The 14,108-nt window shown below is 39.2% G+C and overlaps 1 protein-coding gene across 1 annotated transcript in view; it reads left to right on the top strand.

Annotated features, from left to right (window-relative positions):
- Positions 1 to 14,108, top strand: part of GRM8 (glutamate metabotropic receptor 8) — an 819,273-nt gene that overhangs the window by 337,052 nt on the left and 468,113 nt on the right. The window contains exons 3-5 of the mRNA XM_061166403.1: positions 10,135 to 10,270; positions 10,740 to 10,894; positions 12,462 to 12,599. Of these exons, the coding sequence (XP_061022386.1) occupies positions 10,135 to 10,270; positions 10,740 to 10,894; positions 12,462 to 12,599 (429 nt within the window). The remainder of the gene's footprint in view (positions 1 to 10,134; positions 10,271 to 10,739; positions 10,895 to 12,461; positions 12,600 to 14,108) is intronic.

Below are 14,108 nucleotides of genomic sequence, written 5' to 3'. Positions count from 1 at the left end.
ATGTAAGGAAACCTCCATAAAAACTTGAAAGGATGGGATTTGAAGAGGTATGGTTTTTCCAGTAATCATGTACAGATTCAAGAGTTGGACCATAAGAAGACTGAGTGCTGAAGAGTTGATGCTTTCCAATTGTAATGCTGGAGAAGACTCTTGAGAGTCCTTTGGACTGCAAGGAGATCAAACTAGTCAATCCTAAAGGAAATCAACCCCAAACATTTATTGGAAGGACTGATGCTGAAGCTGAAACTCCAATATTTTGGCCACCTGATGTGAAGAGCTTACATTGGAAAAGACTCTGATGCTGAAAAGATTGAGGGCAGCAGGAGAAGGGTTTAGCAGAAGGGGGCAGCAGCATTACTGACTCAACAGACATGAATCTGAGCAAATTCCGGGAGATGGTGAAGGAGAGGAAAAGCCTGGTGTGGTGTGGTCCATGGTGTTGCAAAGGGTCGGACATGACTTACTGACTTAACAACAACCTAAAGGGTTGGTGAAGTCTTGGAGATTCAGAGATAGCATGGAAGCTCTGTGCCCTTTCCCCACACCTTGCCCTGAGTATCTCTTGCATCTGGCTGTTCCTGAGTTATATCCTTTTATAATAAACCAGTGATCTAGTAAGTACAGTGTCTCTCTGAATTCCGTGAGCCTCCCTAACAGATTAATTGAACATAAGGAGGGACTGCTGGGAACCTCTGATCTATAACTGGTTGGTCAGAAGCCAGGTAACAACCTGGGCTTGTGAACTGACATCTGAAGTCAGGGAGCTGAGGAGGGGGCAGTCTTGTAGAACCTGAACTCTTAATCTGTGGAATCTGACAATCTCCAGGTAGATAGTTTCAGAAATGAGTTGACTTGTGGCAAACCTAGATGGGGTCAGAGAATTGCCTGGTGATGGTGGAGAAATTCCTTATTCTGTATGAATTAGAATTAGGATCTGGGTACTTCTAAGAGCTAACATGTTTTTATTGTCTTTAAGAACCAACCAACCAAGCAAAAAAACCTAGTTAATTTGGTTTTGCTCATTGCTATTATTTGAAGATGCATTCATAGGAAATAAGTTAATAATAGTTGACTGTATCGCATTCTTATTAGGTTCAATTATAAGCCATCTGTTAAGATCAACTGACAATTTTTACCAGTCACTTTTTTGTTTCTGTCCTTATTCAGTTACTAAATCATGTCTGACTCTTTTGAGACCCCATGGACTCAAAAGACCTGTCAGAGTCCTCTGTCCATGTAATTTCCTAGGCAAGAATCCTGGAGTGGGTTGCCATTTTCTCCTTCAGAGGTTCTTCCAACCCAGGGATTGAACCCACGTCTCCTGTATTGCAGGTTTCTTTACCACTGAGCCACCTGGGAATCCCATCACCTTTTTACCAGTAGACTTAACTATTGATAAAATGGTACCTTTGTTGATGTGTTATGTATCAAAACCATTCTTTCATGCAGATCTAACAAGTTATATCATCAGAGGCTCAATATGATTTTCTTAGAACTTAACTTGACAGAAATTGTGAGCCAGCTTGAGACACTGGTAATAATCATGTTGTTTAAAGAAAATCACATTCAATATTCTATATGCAGCTTTGTAAGTAATTTCATTCCTAATAATTTAATCCTCCTGGATTTCCATCACAGTTGGAAGTTGATGCTGTGACATTGTTTCTTGTTTTATTTTTCTCTTTCTACATTATTAATAGAGATTTTATTCTTAAAAATAAGCAACAACTAAAAACATGATTCTCTGTCCTCTCGGATTGCTTTAACAAAACTTCTCTGTTGAAATACAGGGAGTTTTATGATCCCAGTTCTTTTGTCTGAGTTGGCTACAAGTCCAGTATTATACTGTTTGGATTGGTTTCCTGTCTTTGTGCATTAAGTCCTCTTTGAAGAGGAACTTTAAAATAAAGCAATGATATTTTATTAATTGTTTGACTTGTGCTATCATTTCAGAGATATAATATCTTTGGTTCTCTGTAAGTTTCATCTCTTACCTATGGTGAGTCCCCTTTCAGAGCCCCATTCAGTGAAGGTTCCTGGTGCCCTTGCCTCGTAATGTGGCTGCACTACGGGGTGGCCCTGATTGCAAATAACTGCCTTGACTGATGTATCCACCCCCTTTCCCAGGATGTCCTCCAGCAAGCCACTGATAAATGTGGAAGTGTAATGGCCTGTTCTATCTGACCTAATTCAGAGCAACTCTGGAAGCCATTTCAGCCCCAGCATTCCTGGTGGTGCTGGGAATTTGTCATTGGTCCAGTCAGCTGGACTTCTTCTCTGCCCAGTCCGATTTCCATCTCTGGTGGTCTTCCATTGGGCGGAGATCGAGGCAAATATTGTGCATTTCAACCTCCTAAGGTTGCAACAGTATTGTCTTAACACTCTCTAGTCCAGCTTCTTAATAATCTATAGGCAAATATTTAAATAAAAAGAGCATGTGGGTTGTTTCCACAATATTTGCTACTTAGTGGTTGGCACCATTAATAGGTTAATAGTTTTCACCATGCTATTACTCTTTTAAAGAATTAAATTCTAATGTTCAATGCGGATCTTCAAAATACTTATAAAGTCCCTCCAAGAGGAGGCTTGAATCCTTTGGGTATGAATTCAGGGATGACAAAGGAGAAGTAAATCACTTTCTCCATTCTCTCACATTGAACCTGCCCTGATGACATTGTGATGATCTGTAATAGGTGAAAAGTGAAATCTAGTCATCTTATTTATTGGTGCAGAAAAGCAGGCAATTACCACTTCTTGGAATTTAGGATATTTAATAATATTACACAAGTAAAGTTGAGGGTTCAAGATATGACCTGTTGACAAACTCACGTTTTAGGTCTAAATATCAGCTATCTCTCCTCTCAAGTCTGTGATGATGCTTATCTGGTTAAGATGAGGATGATGGTTAGCAGTATTAATAATGTATTCAATGCAACCTTTGTGTAGCACTTTATCATATTAACCTTTTCATCCCTGGAAGATTGTTGCTATGCACCTTGTCACAGAGATGAGGACACTGAAGCTTGTTCAAGCTCATATAGGACCGACCTCAGGTCTTCTGACCCATATCTGTGTTTCTTCTTCTCTTCAACATCTTACTGCACTAGCAAACCAACGTATATGTAAAGAACCTTTCGTCTCTCGGACCTGAGACTTCCAGGTACTCACGTATGAGATAAAGAGATAAAAATTATGAATGAAATTGTTTACAAATTTGCTCTTATTTCAATAAGAGCAAATTATTGTGCAATCCCACAAATGAATAAACTAAGGCCAAGGTAATATTCTAATTTATTGCTCACTGATAAAAACCATTTTGGGTGCCAGATGCCATATCAGTGAAAGTTTCCTCTGAATTAAAATTTCAATTTCAATTTTTTTTTTTTTTTTACTTTTTGTGTGCCACTTTTAACCACTTTTAAAAATAAGGATATATTTTTATGTATCTTATGTTTTCCTACTTAATTGAGAGGTGTCTGAGATCAGAAATGCCTCACTTCTGTTTATACCAACAGTGTCTCTTATAAGTCTTACATTTATTTATTCAAAACATATTCATTGAAGTCCGTATGTGCCAAGCACAGTGATAGGTAGTGAGAAGTATGGTGGTCATTGTGAAAGACAAGATTCAGTAGTCATGGAACTTATAGTCTAAGGTGAAAAAAAAAAAAGGTAACAGAATTTTAAAAATATACAATTATTGTGGTTGCTACAGTCAAAAGTGATGTGGAAGACTGGAGGCCTCAGGAAAAGTTTCCTGAGGACATGCATTCACAGGGGCAGTTGGAAAGATTTGAGGATGGACCGCTGCTGCTGCTGCTGCTGCTAAGTCGCTTCAGTTGTGTCCGACTCTGTGCGACCCCATAGACGGCAGCCCACCAGGCTCCGCCGTCCCTGGGATTCTCCAGGCAAGAACAGGATGGACTAGTTAAATACTAAAGTTTAAACCAGTTCTATAATCTGCATGAGTTCTAAGTATTTTAGCTTTGTTCTTAATGCTCAATAGAAGGACTACATTTGTGTAGCTATTGATTCAGTTTATAAGGGGTGAACTGCTGGGTCTTTTGAATGTCTTTAAATTTACTTTATCTTTTTCATCAGTCATGGATATCCATGAAACCATCAAGTCACAAGTATAGTCAATTGTGGATGGGCAAGATGATGGAAAAAGTCTCAGAGTCATGCAGATGTGGCCTTCAAACTGGGTTTCAGACTCTTGCCAGCTGTTGACACCCCTATTTCCCAGTTTCTGCATCTGATCATTCCAAGGGTAGAGTCCTTTCCCTAGAACTATGGAGGTACAGAATGCATGCGACTGAGAAGGAGTGCTCAAGTGTGTTGGAGAGTGTATGTAAAATGCTCAGCTCAACAAATGATCTTTTAATTATCACTAAATAATCAAAGGGAAAACATTTACACAGGTGAGGAAATCAGACAGGGAATTCTAGAAAGCAGCCAATTATAAATTCTTCCGTATGAGAGTCTTTTCCTAAGTGCTAAGCTTTAAAAATTATTTCTTGCTAAACTGGGGACACCTGCAGAAAAGGGAATTTAGTGTCCCTGGAATTGTATACAATCACTCTTCCAGAGTGGGGTATGAAGAAATAGATGGAATAGACATGATTTGATGCAGGAGAGCTCCTCTTCCACACTTTAGGAATCTAGATCAAGTCAGAGAATCTCTTTTAAAATTGAAACAATTAATAATGAATATTATAGGAAAACACATCTTTGATAAAGCCTGAATGTTTGACTAAATTTTACTGTATTTTAACCAAACACCAACAGTATACGATGACCTCTTTTTATGTAGTTTTAAATAGTCATGATTATTTGGGGTGGTGATTTATTGTCATTTGTTACTGCAGTTGATTTGACCTTATGCAATATTTTCTTTGCAGTAGATCATTTTACATTCTTATCTGGCTTTTCTGATGTGTACATCTTGTCATTCAGTTATAAGATTGTTGCAGGCAGAAAGTCCTTAGCTCTGGAAACATAATAGACCATGGGTACTTATGAATGGACTGTGTGGCTTTTTGACTGATGTGAAGATAGAAGTTGTGAGTGAGTTTCAAGGCTAAGAAAAAGAATATTAATTTTCTAACACCAATTATTTGAGAGTAATACATTCCACAATAAAATGTCCATAAAGCACCAAACAGCATAATGCCTTTGGGGTGCACGTTCTTCATAAGGATTTGCTCAACTGAAATAAATTACGTGTGCAGTTCCTCTTTCAAGAAAGATACAAATTGACCAGGCTTACAAATAAAAGGTGAGGTGAAGGAATAAAAAAAAAACATAGATTAATGTAAAATTCCAACTTGACTAATTTTGAATGAACAGAAATGTTCAGTGGATCTGTAGTAAATGACTAAATCAATGAATTCAGACTAAACCATAAGTCTGGATTGCCTGTTTGCCTCATCTGAAAAAAATCATAATCAAAATTTTCTGGCCTTCATTTCTTCTGGTTATGGAGTCAGAGTTAATCTCAGAATGATACTTAGGATATGGCATGTCTTTAATGGGATCCTTAAGTAATTAGAACAATTTTCTTAAAAGTGCAGTCATGTTTTGAAACAGCTATTGTTCCCCGGAGAATGTTACAGTTTGGATCTTACATTTCTATGGTTACCTCATGTTTCAACTCACCACAGTTCTTTATTTGATTTTTACACACATTTTGCAGTCTTCAAGTAATCCCTAGACTTTGTCCCAAAAGTTTTCTCCTCAAAACATGTAATCATTCCTTCCCAGTCTCATTCACTAGCTCCCTTCCTGCTGGCGGGTTTTCAGAACTCTGTCATTCACCTTTTCCTGTTATTGGTTTAAATATTCTCTTTGAGTGATCACGTCATTCCCAACACTTTAATTACCACTGTATCTGCATCTAACAACATTGTGGTTACAAGTCCCTTCTCTCTCCTTAGCTCCAGACTCATTGTTCTGGTTCAGTGTTCCATGGGTACTTTGAAAACCACTGGTTCTGAATCAAACTCATCAAGTCTGCCCCTCTTGTATTTCCTACTTGTTTAATGATGTCATCACAGAAAAGTGAAAAAGTGAAAGTGAAGTCCTCAGTTGTGTCCAACTCTGCAACACCATGGACTGTAGCCCACCAGGTTCCTCCATCCATGGAATTTTCCAGGCAAGGGTACTGGAGTGGGTTGCCATTTCCTTCTTCAGGGGATCTTCTGACCCAGGGATCAAACCTGGGTCTCCCGCATTGCAAGCAGATGCTCTACCATCTGAGCTACCAGGGAAGCTCCACAGAAACCGATCACAAAGGCGAAAACCTTAGAGTCATGCTTAATGGTTTCCTACCATTGCACTACTTCGATCAAATTAATACAACCCAAATATTCGGTTAGCCAAAAAAATTTGTTCAGGATTTTCTGTAAGATGTTATGGGGAAACCCAAATGAACTTTTTGGCCAACCCAGTATATACAATTTTTATTTGCCAGTCTTGTTTCAGTAAAGTTGGGAAAAATATTACAAAACCCCACTAATTCTAATTCCAGTTTTCACTATCCACTTGTCTCTGGTGACTCAGATGGTAAAGAGTCTGCCTGCAGTGCAGGAGACCCAGGTTTGATCCCTGGGTTGGAAAGATCCCCTGGAGAAGGTAATAGCAACCCACTCCACTATTCTTGCCTGGAGAGTTCCATGGAAGGAGGAGCTTGGCAAGCTACAGTCCTTGGGGTTGCAAAGTGTCGGACACTGCTGAGCACTCATACACCTGCCCTTCCTCAGTATTGATAGTATCACCCTAGTCATCATTCCCTGTTGCCTGTCCTAGTGACTTCCTAACTGGGATCATGGCCTCCTGTTCTTTCCATTCCAGGTTGCCCTCTTATATCACTTAGTGGTCCTCATTCATTTTTCTTCCATGAAATGCCGTGGTCATAGAAAAGACATACTCCTGTGGGCTACTGAAAATTAGGCACCTTCATCACTCATAATCTTGCACAGGTCTTGAATGACATGCATGACCTGGATCCCGTCTACCTCTCATCTTTGTCTCATACTTGTCTCCCCTTCATTCATTAACTCCACTGGTTCTTTCCTGCCTTTTTCCACTCGATTCTCTCCCCTTCTCTCTTCTTTCTGAACTTAATGGAGAGATACCAACTTTAGGGACACTTTTCCTCAATATAAATTAAATGTCCTTGCTCTTCCTTGTAGGGCATACCATAACTTAAATACTTATTTGGTGGTTTGTTTTGCATTAAGCCCATTTTACCCATAACATTTCTAAACTCTGGTAAGAGTTTTCTTCACCATTATAACATGGTTTTATTCACCAGTAAAATATGTCCATTTTACTCACCATTATAAATCCATATCTCCTGCGTGGTGTCTGGCAGAATAGTGAAAGTGTTAGTCCCTCAGTCATGTCCAACTCTTTGTGACCCCATGGACTATATAGCCCATCAGGCTCCTTTATCCGTGGAATCCTCCAGGCAAGAATACTGAAGTGGGTGGCCATTCCCTTCTCCACGTGATCTTCCCAACCCAGGGATCGAACCCAGGTCTCCCGCATTGCAGGCAGGTTCTTTGCCATCTGAGCCACCAGGGAAGCCCCATAAATGTTTACTGAAGGAATGAATCAATCATCACAACTATTTTGGACATATCAGTAGGCTAGCTACTTACAGGCTCAGTCTGTGGCTTATAGGCAATTCTCACCACTGAAGAGCAGTGTAGGGTTAGTGAGGGCACTGCTGTTGCAAGGATAATTTTAGCAGTGTTCTAACTTAGACGAAGGATAACCTTCAGTACTGTGGCAGTGTTAATCATACAACATTGTCACATATGTTAAATCGGATCACAACACACTGGACACCCATTGTGTGGCTCCCACATGGTTCTTCTTTGTTTGGCTACCTGAAGTTTCTTCCTAAAGCACATAGCTCATCGTGTAATTCTCTTGCTGATGAACTTTCTGTGGGTTCTTATCCTTTTCAATATAAAACCCAAATTGTTTGGCCTGTTTAACAAAGTCACTGTCAAGCTGGACCTGTCCATTCTCTCCAACCTCAACCCCAGCCAGTCATGATCCAGCAAGGTTCTTTCATACCTTGGCTTCTACCAGAAATGTCCCAGTTTTGCCCCTGTGCTTATGTATATCTGCCATTTAAAATCCAGCTCTCTTAAACACTTGAGTTACTCCCACCTCTGTGTTCCTGAAGTGTGGTATAGTCTCTTCATCCTAAAATCATTACATGCTCCATGATAATTTATTGGAATGCCCCTTTCCCAGACTAGCTGGCAACTGCTGGGTTAGACTGGGCATTCCCAGTGTCAAGCCCAATGCATGGCATATAATGGCACCCAGTAATGTTTGGGTAACTGAATGCATTGTCAATTGTGTGGAAGTAAAAATACCTTGCTTGTTGAAGCCATGCTGTAAATAAATGGTGATTTTCTTCTCCAGTGACTCAAGAAGTATGTTCAAACCATAATGCAATTGAAACATCTTGCTGATGTCATTTTTTTCTCTTTATATTAGATTTTGTTACCTTGACACCACTACACTGGAGGAAAACTCCTTTTTTTCCTCCTATCCCAGCCCATCAGCAAAGGGCAGAGAAATTTTCTACATTTTTCTTTTTGGCCTCTCATTGCCTTAAGATGAGAAATCAAAAGAAGTGTTCTTCCTTTTTTGTTGTGTGATTTGGATGGTTCACTTCAGTTAATCAGTCGTGTCCAACTCTATGAGACCCCATGGACTGTAGCACGCCAGGCTTCCCTGTCCTTCACCAGCTCCTGGAGCTTGCTCAGACTCATGTCCATGAAGTCAGTGATGCCATCCAATCATCTCATCCTCTGTCGTCCCCTTCTCCTCCTGTGTTCAATGTTTCCCAGCATCAGCGTCTTTTCAAATGTTTAATTCTTCATATCAGGTGGCCAAAGTATTGGAGCTTCAGCTTCAGCATCAGTCCTTCCAATGAATATTCAGGACTGATTTCCTTTAGGATTGACTGGTTGGATCTCCTTGCAGTCCAATAGACTCTCAAGAGCCTTCTTCAACACCACAGTTCAAAAGCATCACTTCTTTGGCACTCAGCTTTCATTATAGTCCAGCCCTCACATTCATATATGACAACTGGAAAAACCATAGCTTTGACTAGACGGACCTTTGTTGGCAAAGTAAAGTCTCTGCTTTTCAATACACTGTCCAGGTTGGTCATAGCTTTTCTTCTAAGGAGCAGGCATCTTTTAATTTCATGGCTGCAGTCACCATCTGCAGTGATTTTGGAGCCCCCCAAAATAAAGTCCCTCACTGTTTCCATTGTTTCCCCATCTATTTGCCATGAGTTGGATGGAATTTCTGCCATTTTGATTTTCATGGTGGAGACATATGTCAACTGAGTGCTTATGTCTTCGAAACTTGACTTGTGTCTCAAATAATCTTGAAGACCACTTGTCTCATAACACATTATGTTTTTGCATAAGTATCTTGCTATAATACTATGAGCTAAAAAAAGGAAGTTAACTTTAAAGGAGGCCTACTGATAAATGTGAGTTCGATCCTACTCCTCTGGAGTAGCAAATGGCAACCCATTCCAGTATTCTTGCTTGGAAAATTCCATGGACAGTGGAGCCTGGTGGGTCCATGGGGTCGCAAAATAAGTTAGCAAAAGGACCTTCCTATATCTATCACAGGAAGTCTCACCTATAAGATGTATTCACACCTTTTTTTTTTTTTTTTAATCAAAGCACTTGTCCTTGGACTTCTGTTAAATGAATTAAAACAGCCTTTCTTGCCACTCTTTCTCTCCTGTCCTACATTTTGTGCACTTTGATATTTTTTCTAAAGGACATTCACAAAAATAATGTTTAAACTTGGAAACAAAAACCTGATGTGTGATTAAGTCATTGATGTCATTCATTTGAGATATGTGTATATATATATATATATATATATGTATATGTATATATATATATATATTAGGATGCAAAACATCCTGATTGCTTTTAAATAGGTGAGAATGACAGATATTTTGAGAAACAATATCCATTACTGAGTCATGTGTTTCTATAAAGTCTCTAACCTCATTAAGTGTGTTAAGTAAATGTCTGTTCTGAATCACTTTCTCTCTCTCTCTCTCTTTTTAAATAGGTGGTGTTTGCATTGCTCAATCACAGAAAATTCCGCGTGAACCAAGACCTGGAGAATTTGAAAAAATTATCAAGCGCCTGCTAGAAACACCTAATGCTCGGGCAGTGATTATGTTTGCTAATGAAGATGACATCAGGTACTGATTGATTTTCTCCCTCATTTAGGATCATATTTGCACCCCCACATCCTTTTTCTAATATGTTTTATGTTCAATGTAGAATCTTGTAAAATTTCACAAGAATTGTAGCATTCTTATGCAAGTACAGACTGCCTTCTGCTACATAAAAACAACAACCTTCTGGTTTCTCAATCTGAAATGTTTATCGAGTGAAATTTGGGGACTGAAAAGAAATGAGACAAGTAACGATGATAGACAGAATAATGTGAATGAGGTTAGGAATAAGGCTAATTATCAGGCACTGGACTTAAAATCTCCAATTTATTTCTTCTAGGAGATGTTAAAACTCAGGCAGTTAGAATGATTGACTTGTTGTTTAATAGTGACCTACTGAGTGTTGATGACGATATCAGCAGGTCCTGTAACATTCATATGTATAGAGTTTCTTGGTAAATGTGATGTGTTTTATTTGTTCTTATTCTCATAGGAGGATATTGGAAGCAGCAAAAAAATTAAACCAAAGTGGGCATTTTCTCTGGATTGGCTCCGATAGTTGGGGATCCAAAATAGCACCCGTTTATCAGCAGGAGGAGATTGCAGAAGGGGCTGTGACAATTTTACCCAAAAGAGCATCAATTGATGGTAAGGATGCACCATACAGAATTTGTTTCATTCCATCTGAATCTAAACTCAAAAACAAAATCAGAGTATCATCATATGATGAAATGCATCCATTATTTTATGACTCTGGATAAAATTTGTAGCACTGATGGCAGAATTACCAAGACAGTAACTGTTTAACTTAGCCCATTATATATTTTTTTAATTAGAAAAGATATCCACAAGACATTTTTTTAAGGAGCACTGTTGTTGGCTTTAGATATCTCCATGATATTAGCAGTTGCCCTCTAAGTTTGCATATATCCATGAACATACACAACAGTTATAGCATGGTTGGAAGGATAGTGTTTGCTTTATAGCAAATTAAGGCATGATGCTGGTTTAGCTCTATGGATAAATGAATGGCAACAGAAGATGTGGCAAATCCCTGAAAAGCAGTCTGTCTCCCAGATATCTTTTCCAGTGATCTTGACAGTGACTAAAATTCCTACCTTTGCCATTATCTGTTGGAACAAGGCATTAATCCAGTTTTAATCTCATGTTTATCGATCAAGCTCAGTTGGAAATTGAAAGAAATATTAAAATCAGAGAAGTAGTCAGTTGACAAATGTTTGGTATATTGGAGGTTTTGTTTTGGTTTTTATGTATGCTGTTCAAGAGATCATTTCATCAATGGTGTAAGAGTATATGTGTTAAAGTGAGAATAATGACAAAGTAAGGGCTTCTCTGGTAGCTTGGGGGTAAAAAATCTGCCTGCTAATGCAGGAGATGCAAGTTTGATCCCTGGGTCTGGAAGATCTCCTGAAGAAGGAGATGACAACCCATTCCAGTATTCTTCCTTTAATGAGGTGGTTACCTGACCAGACTGATACTTTAGCTTATTACCTAGGACTCTAGAACATTGGGTGCTTCCCAAGTGGCTCATTGGTAAAGAATCCATCTGCCAAGCAGAGATGTGGGTTAAATCCTTAGGTTGGGAAGATCCCCTGGAGAAGGAAATGGTAACCCATTTAAGTATTCTTGCCTGGGAAGTCCCACTGACAGAGGAGCCTGGCAGGCTATTGTCCATGTGGTTGCAAAGAGTTGGACATGACTTAGCAACTAAAAAACCAGAAGGTTACATTAGTAGTGATTGGTTTATTGAGTTAGCTGAAAATGGAACATCCAGATCAGATAAATCTTCAGGTGAGTAGAAGCACAGAAACCCAGAACATAGACCCCCTACTAGGGGAAAGAGAGGAGAAAAAGTCTGAGTTGCTTCTAAATATTCAGCATGAGGTCACTAGTTGCTGCCACTGGGAGACATCGAGGAGAGAAAGAAGTGGTGTGGATGACACCCAACCTTCTGTGCACATCCCTGAAAAGCCAGGTGCCTGAATGGTGGGAGTAGAGATATTGTCCTTTGTTCTCCACTGATTCTTGCCACAGGGATAGCCTTATTTCTGGGTTATTGGTTCCCCCACATTTGTTATGTATTTTTTTTTTTCATGCAATGATCACAACATAATATACTATCTTTTCAAATTTCTGGTAGTACATGGTTTTGATTTTGAAAAAAGTATTTTCATACCTTTCTTCTTTAAAATAGGGTTTGATCGATACTTTAGAAGCCGAACTCTTGCCAATAATCGAAGAAATGTATGGTTTGCAGAATTCTGGGAGGAGAATTTTGGATGCAAGTTAGGATCACATGGAAAAAGAAACAGTCATATAAAGAAATGTACAGGTAACCATTTAAATATTCTCCTTGAAGCATTGGTGTTTGTCATTGCCTGAGAAATGAAGCTCTTCTATGTGGATAGTAATGACAACTTCTACCTCCTCGCATCTCTTGTTACAGTTTCTCAGCAGGGCTGAGCTTCCACTGATCATTCCACAAACTTGAACTTGCTCATTGGTTCTTGCAATCAATGAACAAGTATTTATTGAACATGTGCCATGTGTCCAGTGCTGGAGTATTTCAGTTCTGTTAAAAAAAAAATTATGAGTATCTACTTTAGACAAAGTACTTTATTAGGTTTGGTGGGATATTGACAAATAAACAAGACATGATTTTGTTCACCAGGAGTTCAAAATATAGTGAGGGTGACAGATCATAACAAATTGTGCTGACAGTGCTTTTTAACTGTTCCAATTCCATGTCCCCCATATCCTGCATAGCTCTAGCAGCTATTGTTTTTTTGATTCTCTACTTTCTATACTTTGTACATAAAAATAACAGTGATATTAAATGTACATTTTTTGAATGTTAGAATTTAACTTTTTATTTGACGATAACATGACTCTGTATGTAGAAACATCTAAGGAATTTTAAAAGTTACTTAGAACCAAGAAGTACACTTAGTAGGACCAATACAAGATAGAAGGTCTGTATAAACATACCTTTTAAATCCACTTATATATATTAATGGATGTATTTATACCCCCATTTATATATAGTAGAAACTAACACATGGAAAATGAAATACGTACAGCATAATTAAAAAGAACATAAAAAGGGATAGTTTTAATAAAGATACATCTCTTCTATACTGAGATCTACACTTTTGAGCATCTTATAACCAGACACTCCTCTCTTGCTTTCCCCTTGGCCCACACATTTTGATATGACCTCCTTTCCCTCTATTTAGTTCCTTTGGAAATAGGTTTTCAAATAAAGATATAATCTGAGAAGTGCTAAAGCAGCCCTTTAAATGGAGCAAGGATAGGGATGTGGAGAGGGGTGCCCCAGTGCAGGGAACTGACTTCCAGGAGCTGGAGTAAGTGAAGTGAGACAAAGTTCGTGCTCGTGGGTCTTACATTTGAGTTTGAAGAGTCACTAAATAAGTAAACGTGTAAGGAAACAGACTTCCAGATGCTGAGATGTACCTTGAAGAAATGCAACAGAGTAAATGTAAAAAAAGTGACCAGGTGGTCCCAGGAAGGAGGAGTGAGGGCAGCAATTACTATCCTTTGGTTAAGACGCTTTGCCAAGGAGCTAACATGTGAGACCAGACATAAATGGCAAGGGGCTTCTCTGGTGGCTCAGACGGTAAAGGATCTGCCTGCAATGCAGGAGACCTGGGTTCGATACCTGGGTTGGGAAGACCCCTGGAGGAGGACATGGCAACCCACTCCAGTATTCTTGCCTGGAGGATCCCCATGGACAGAGGAGCCTGGCAGACTACAGTCCACGGGGTCACAAAGAGCTGGATGTGACTGAGCGCCTAAGCACATGAATGGCAAGAGTCCTCAG

This window comes from Dama dama, chromosome 18 (assembly GCF_033118175.1).
Source record: "Dama dama isolate Ldn47 chromosome 18, ASM3311817v1, whole genome shotgun sequence".
NCBI classification, from domain to species: Eukaryota; Metazoa; Chordata; class Mammalia; order Artiodactyla; family Cervidae; genus Dama; species Dama dama.
Note: the sequence above shows the minus strand (reverse complement) of the source record. Positions and strands in the feature narration are given on the sequence as shown.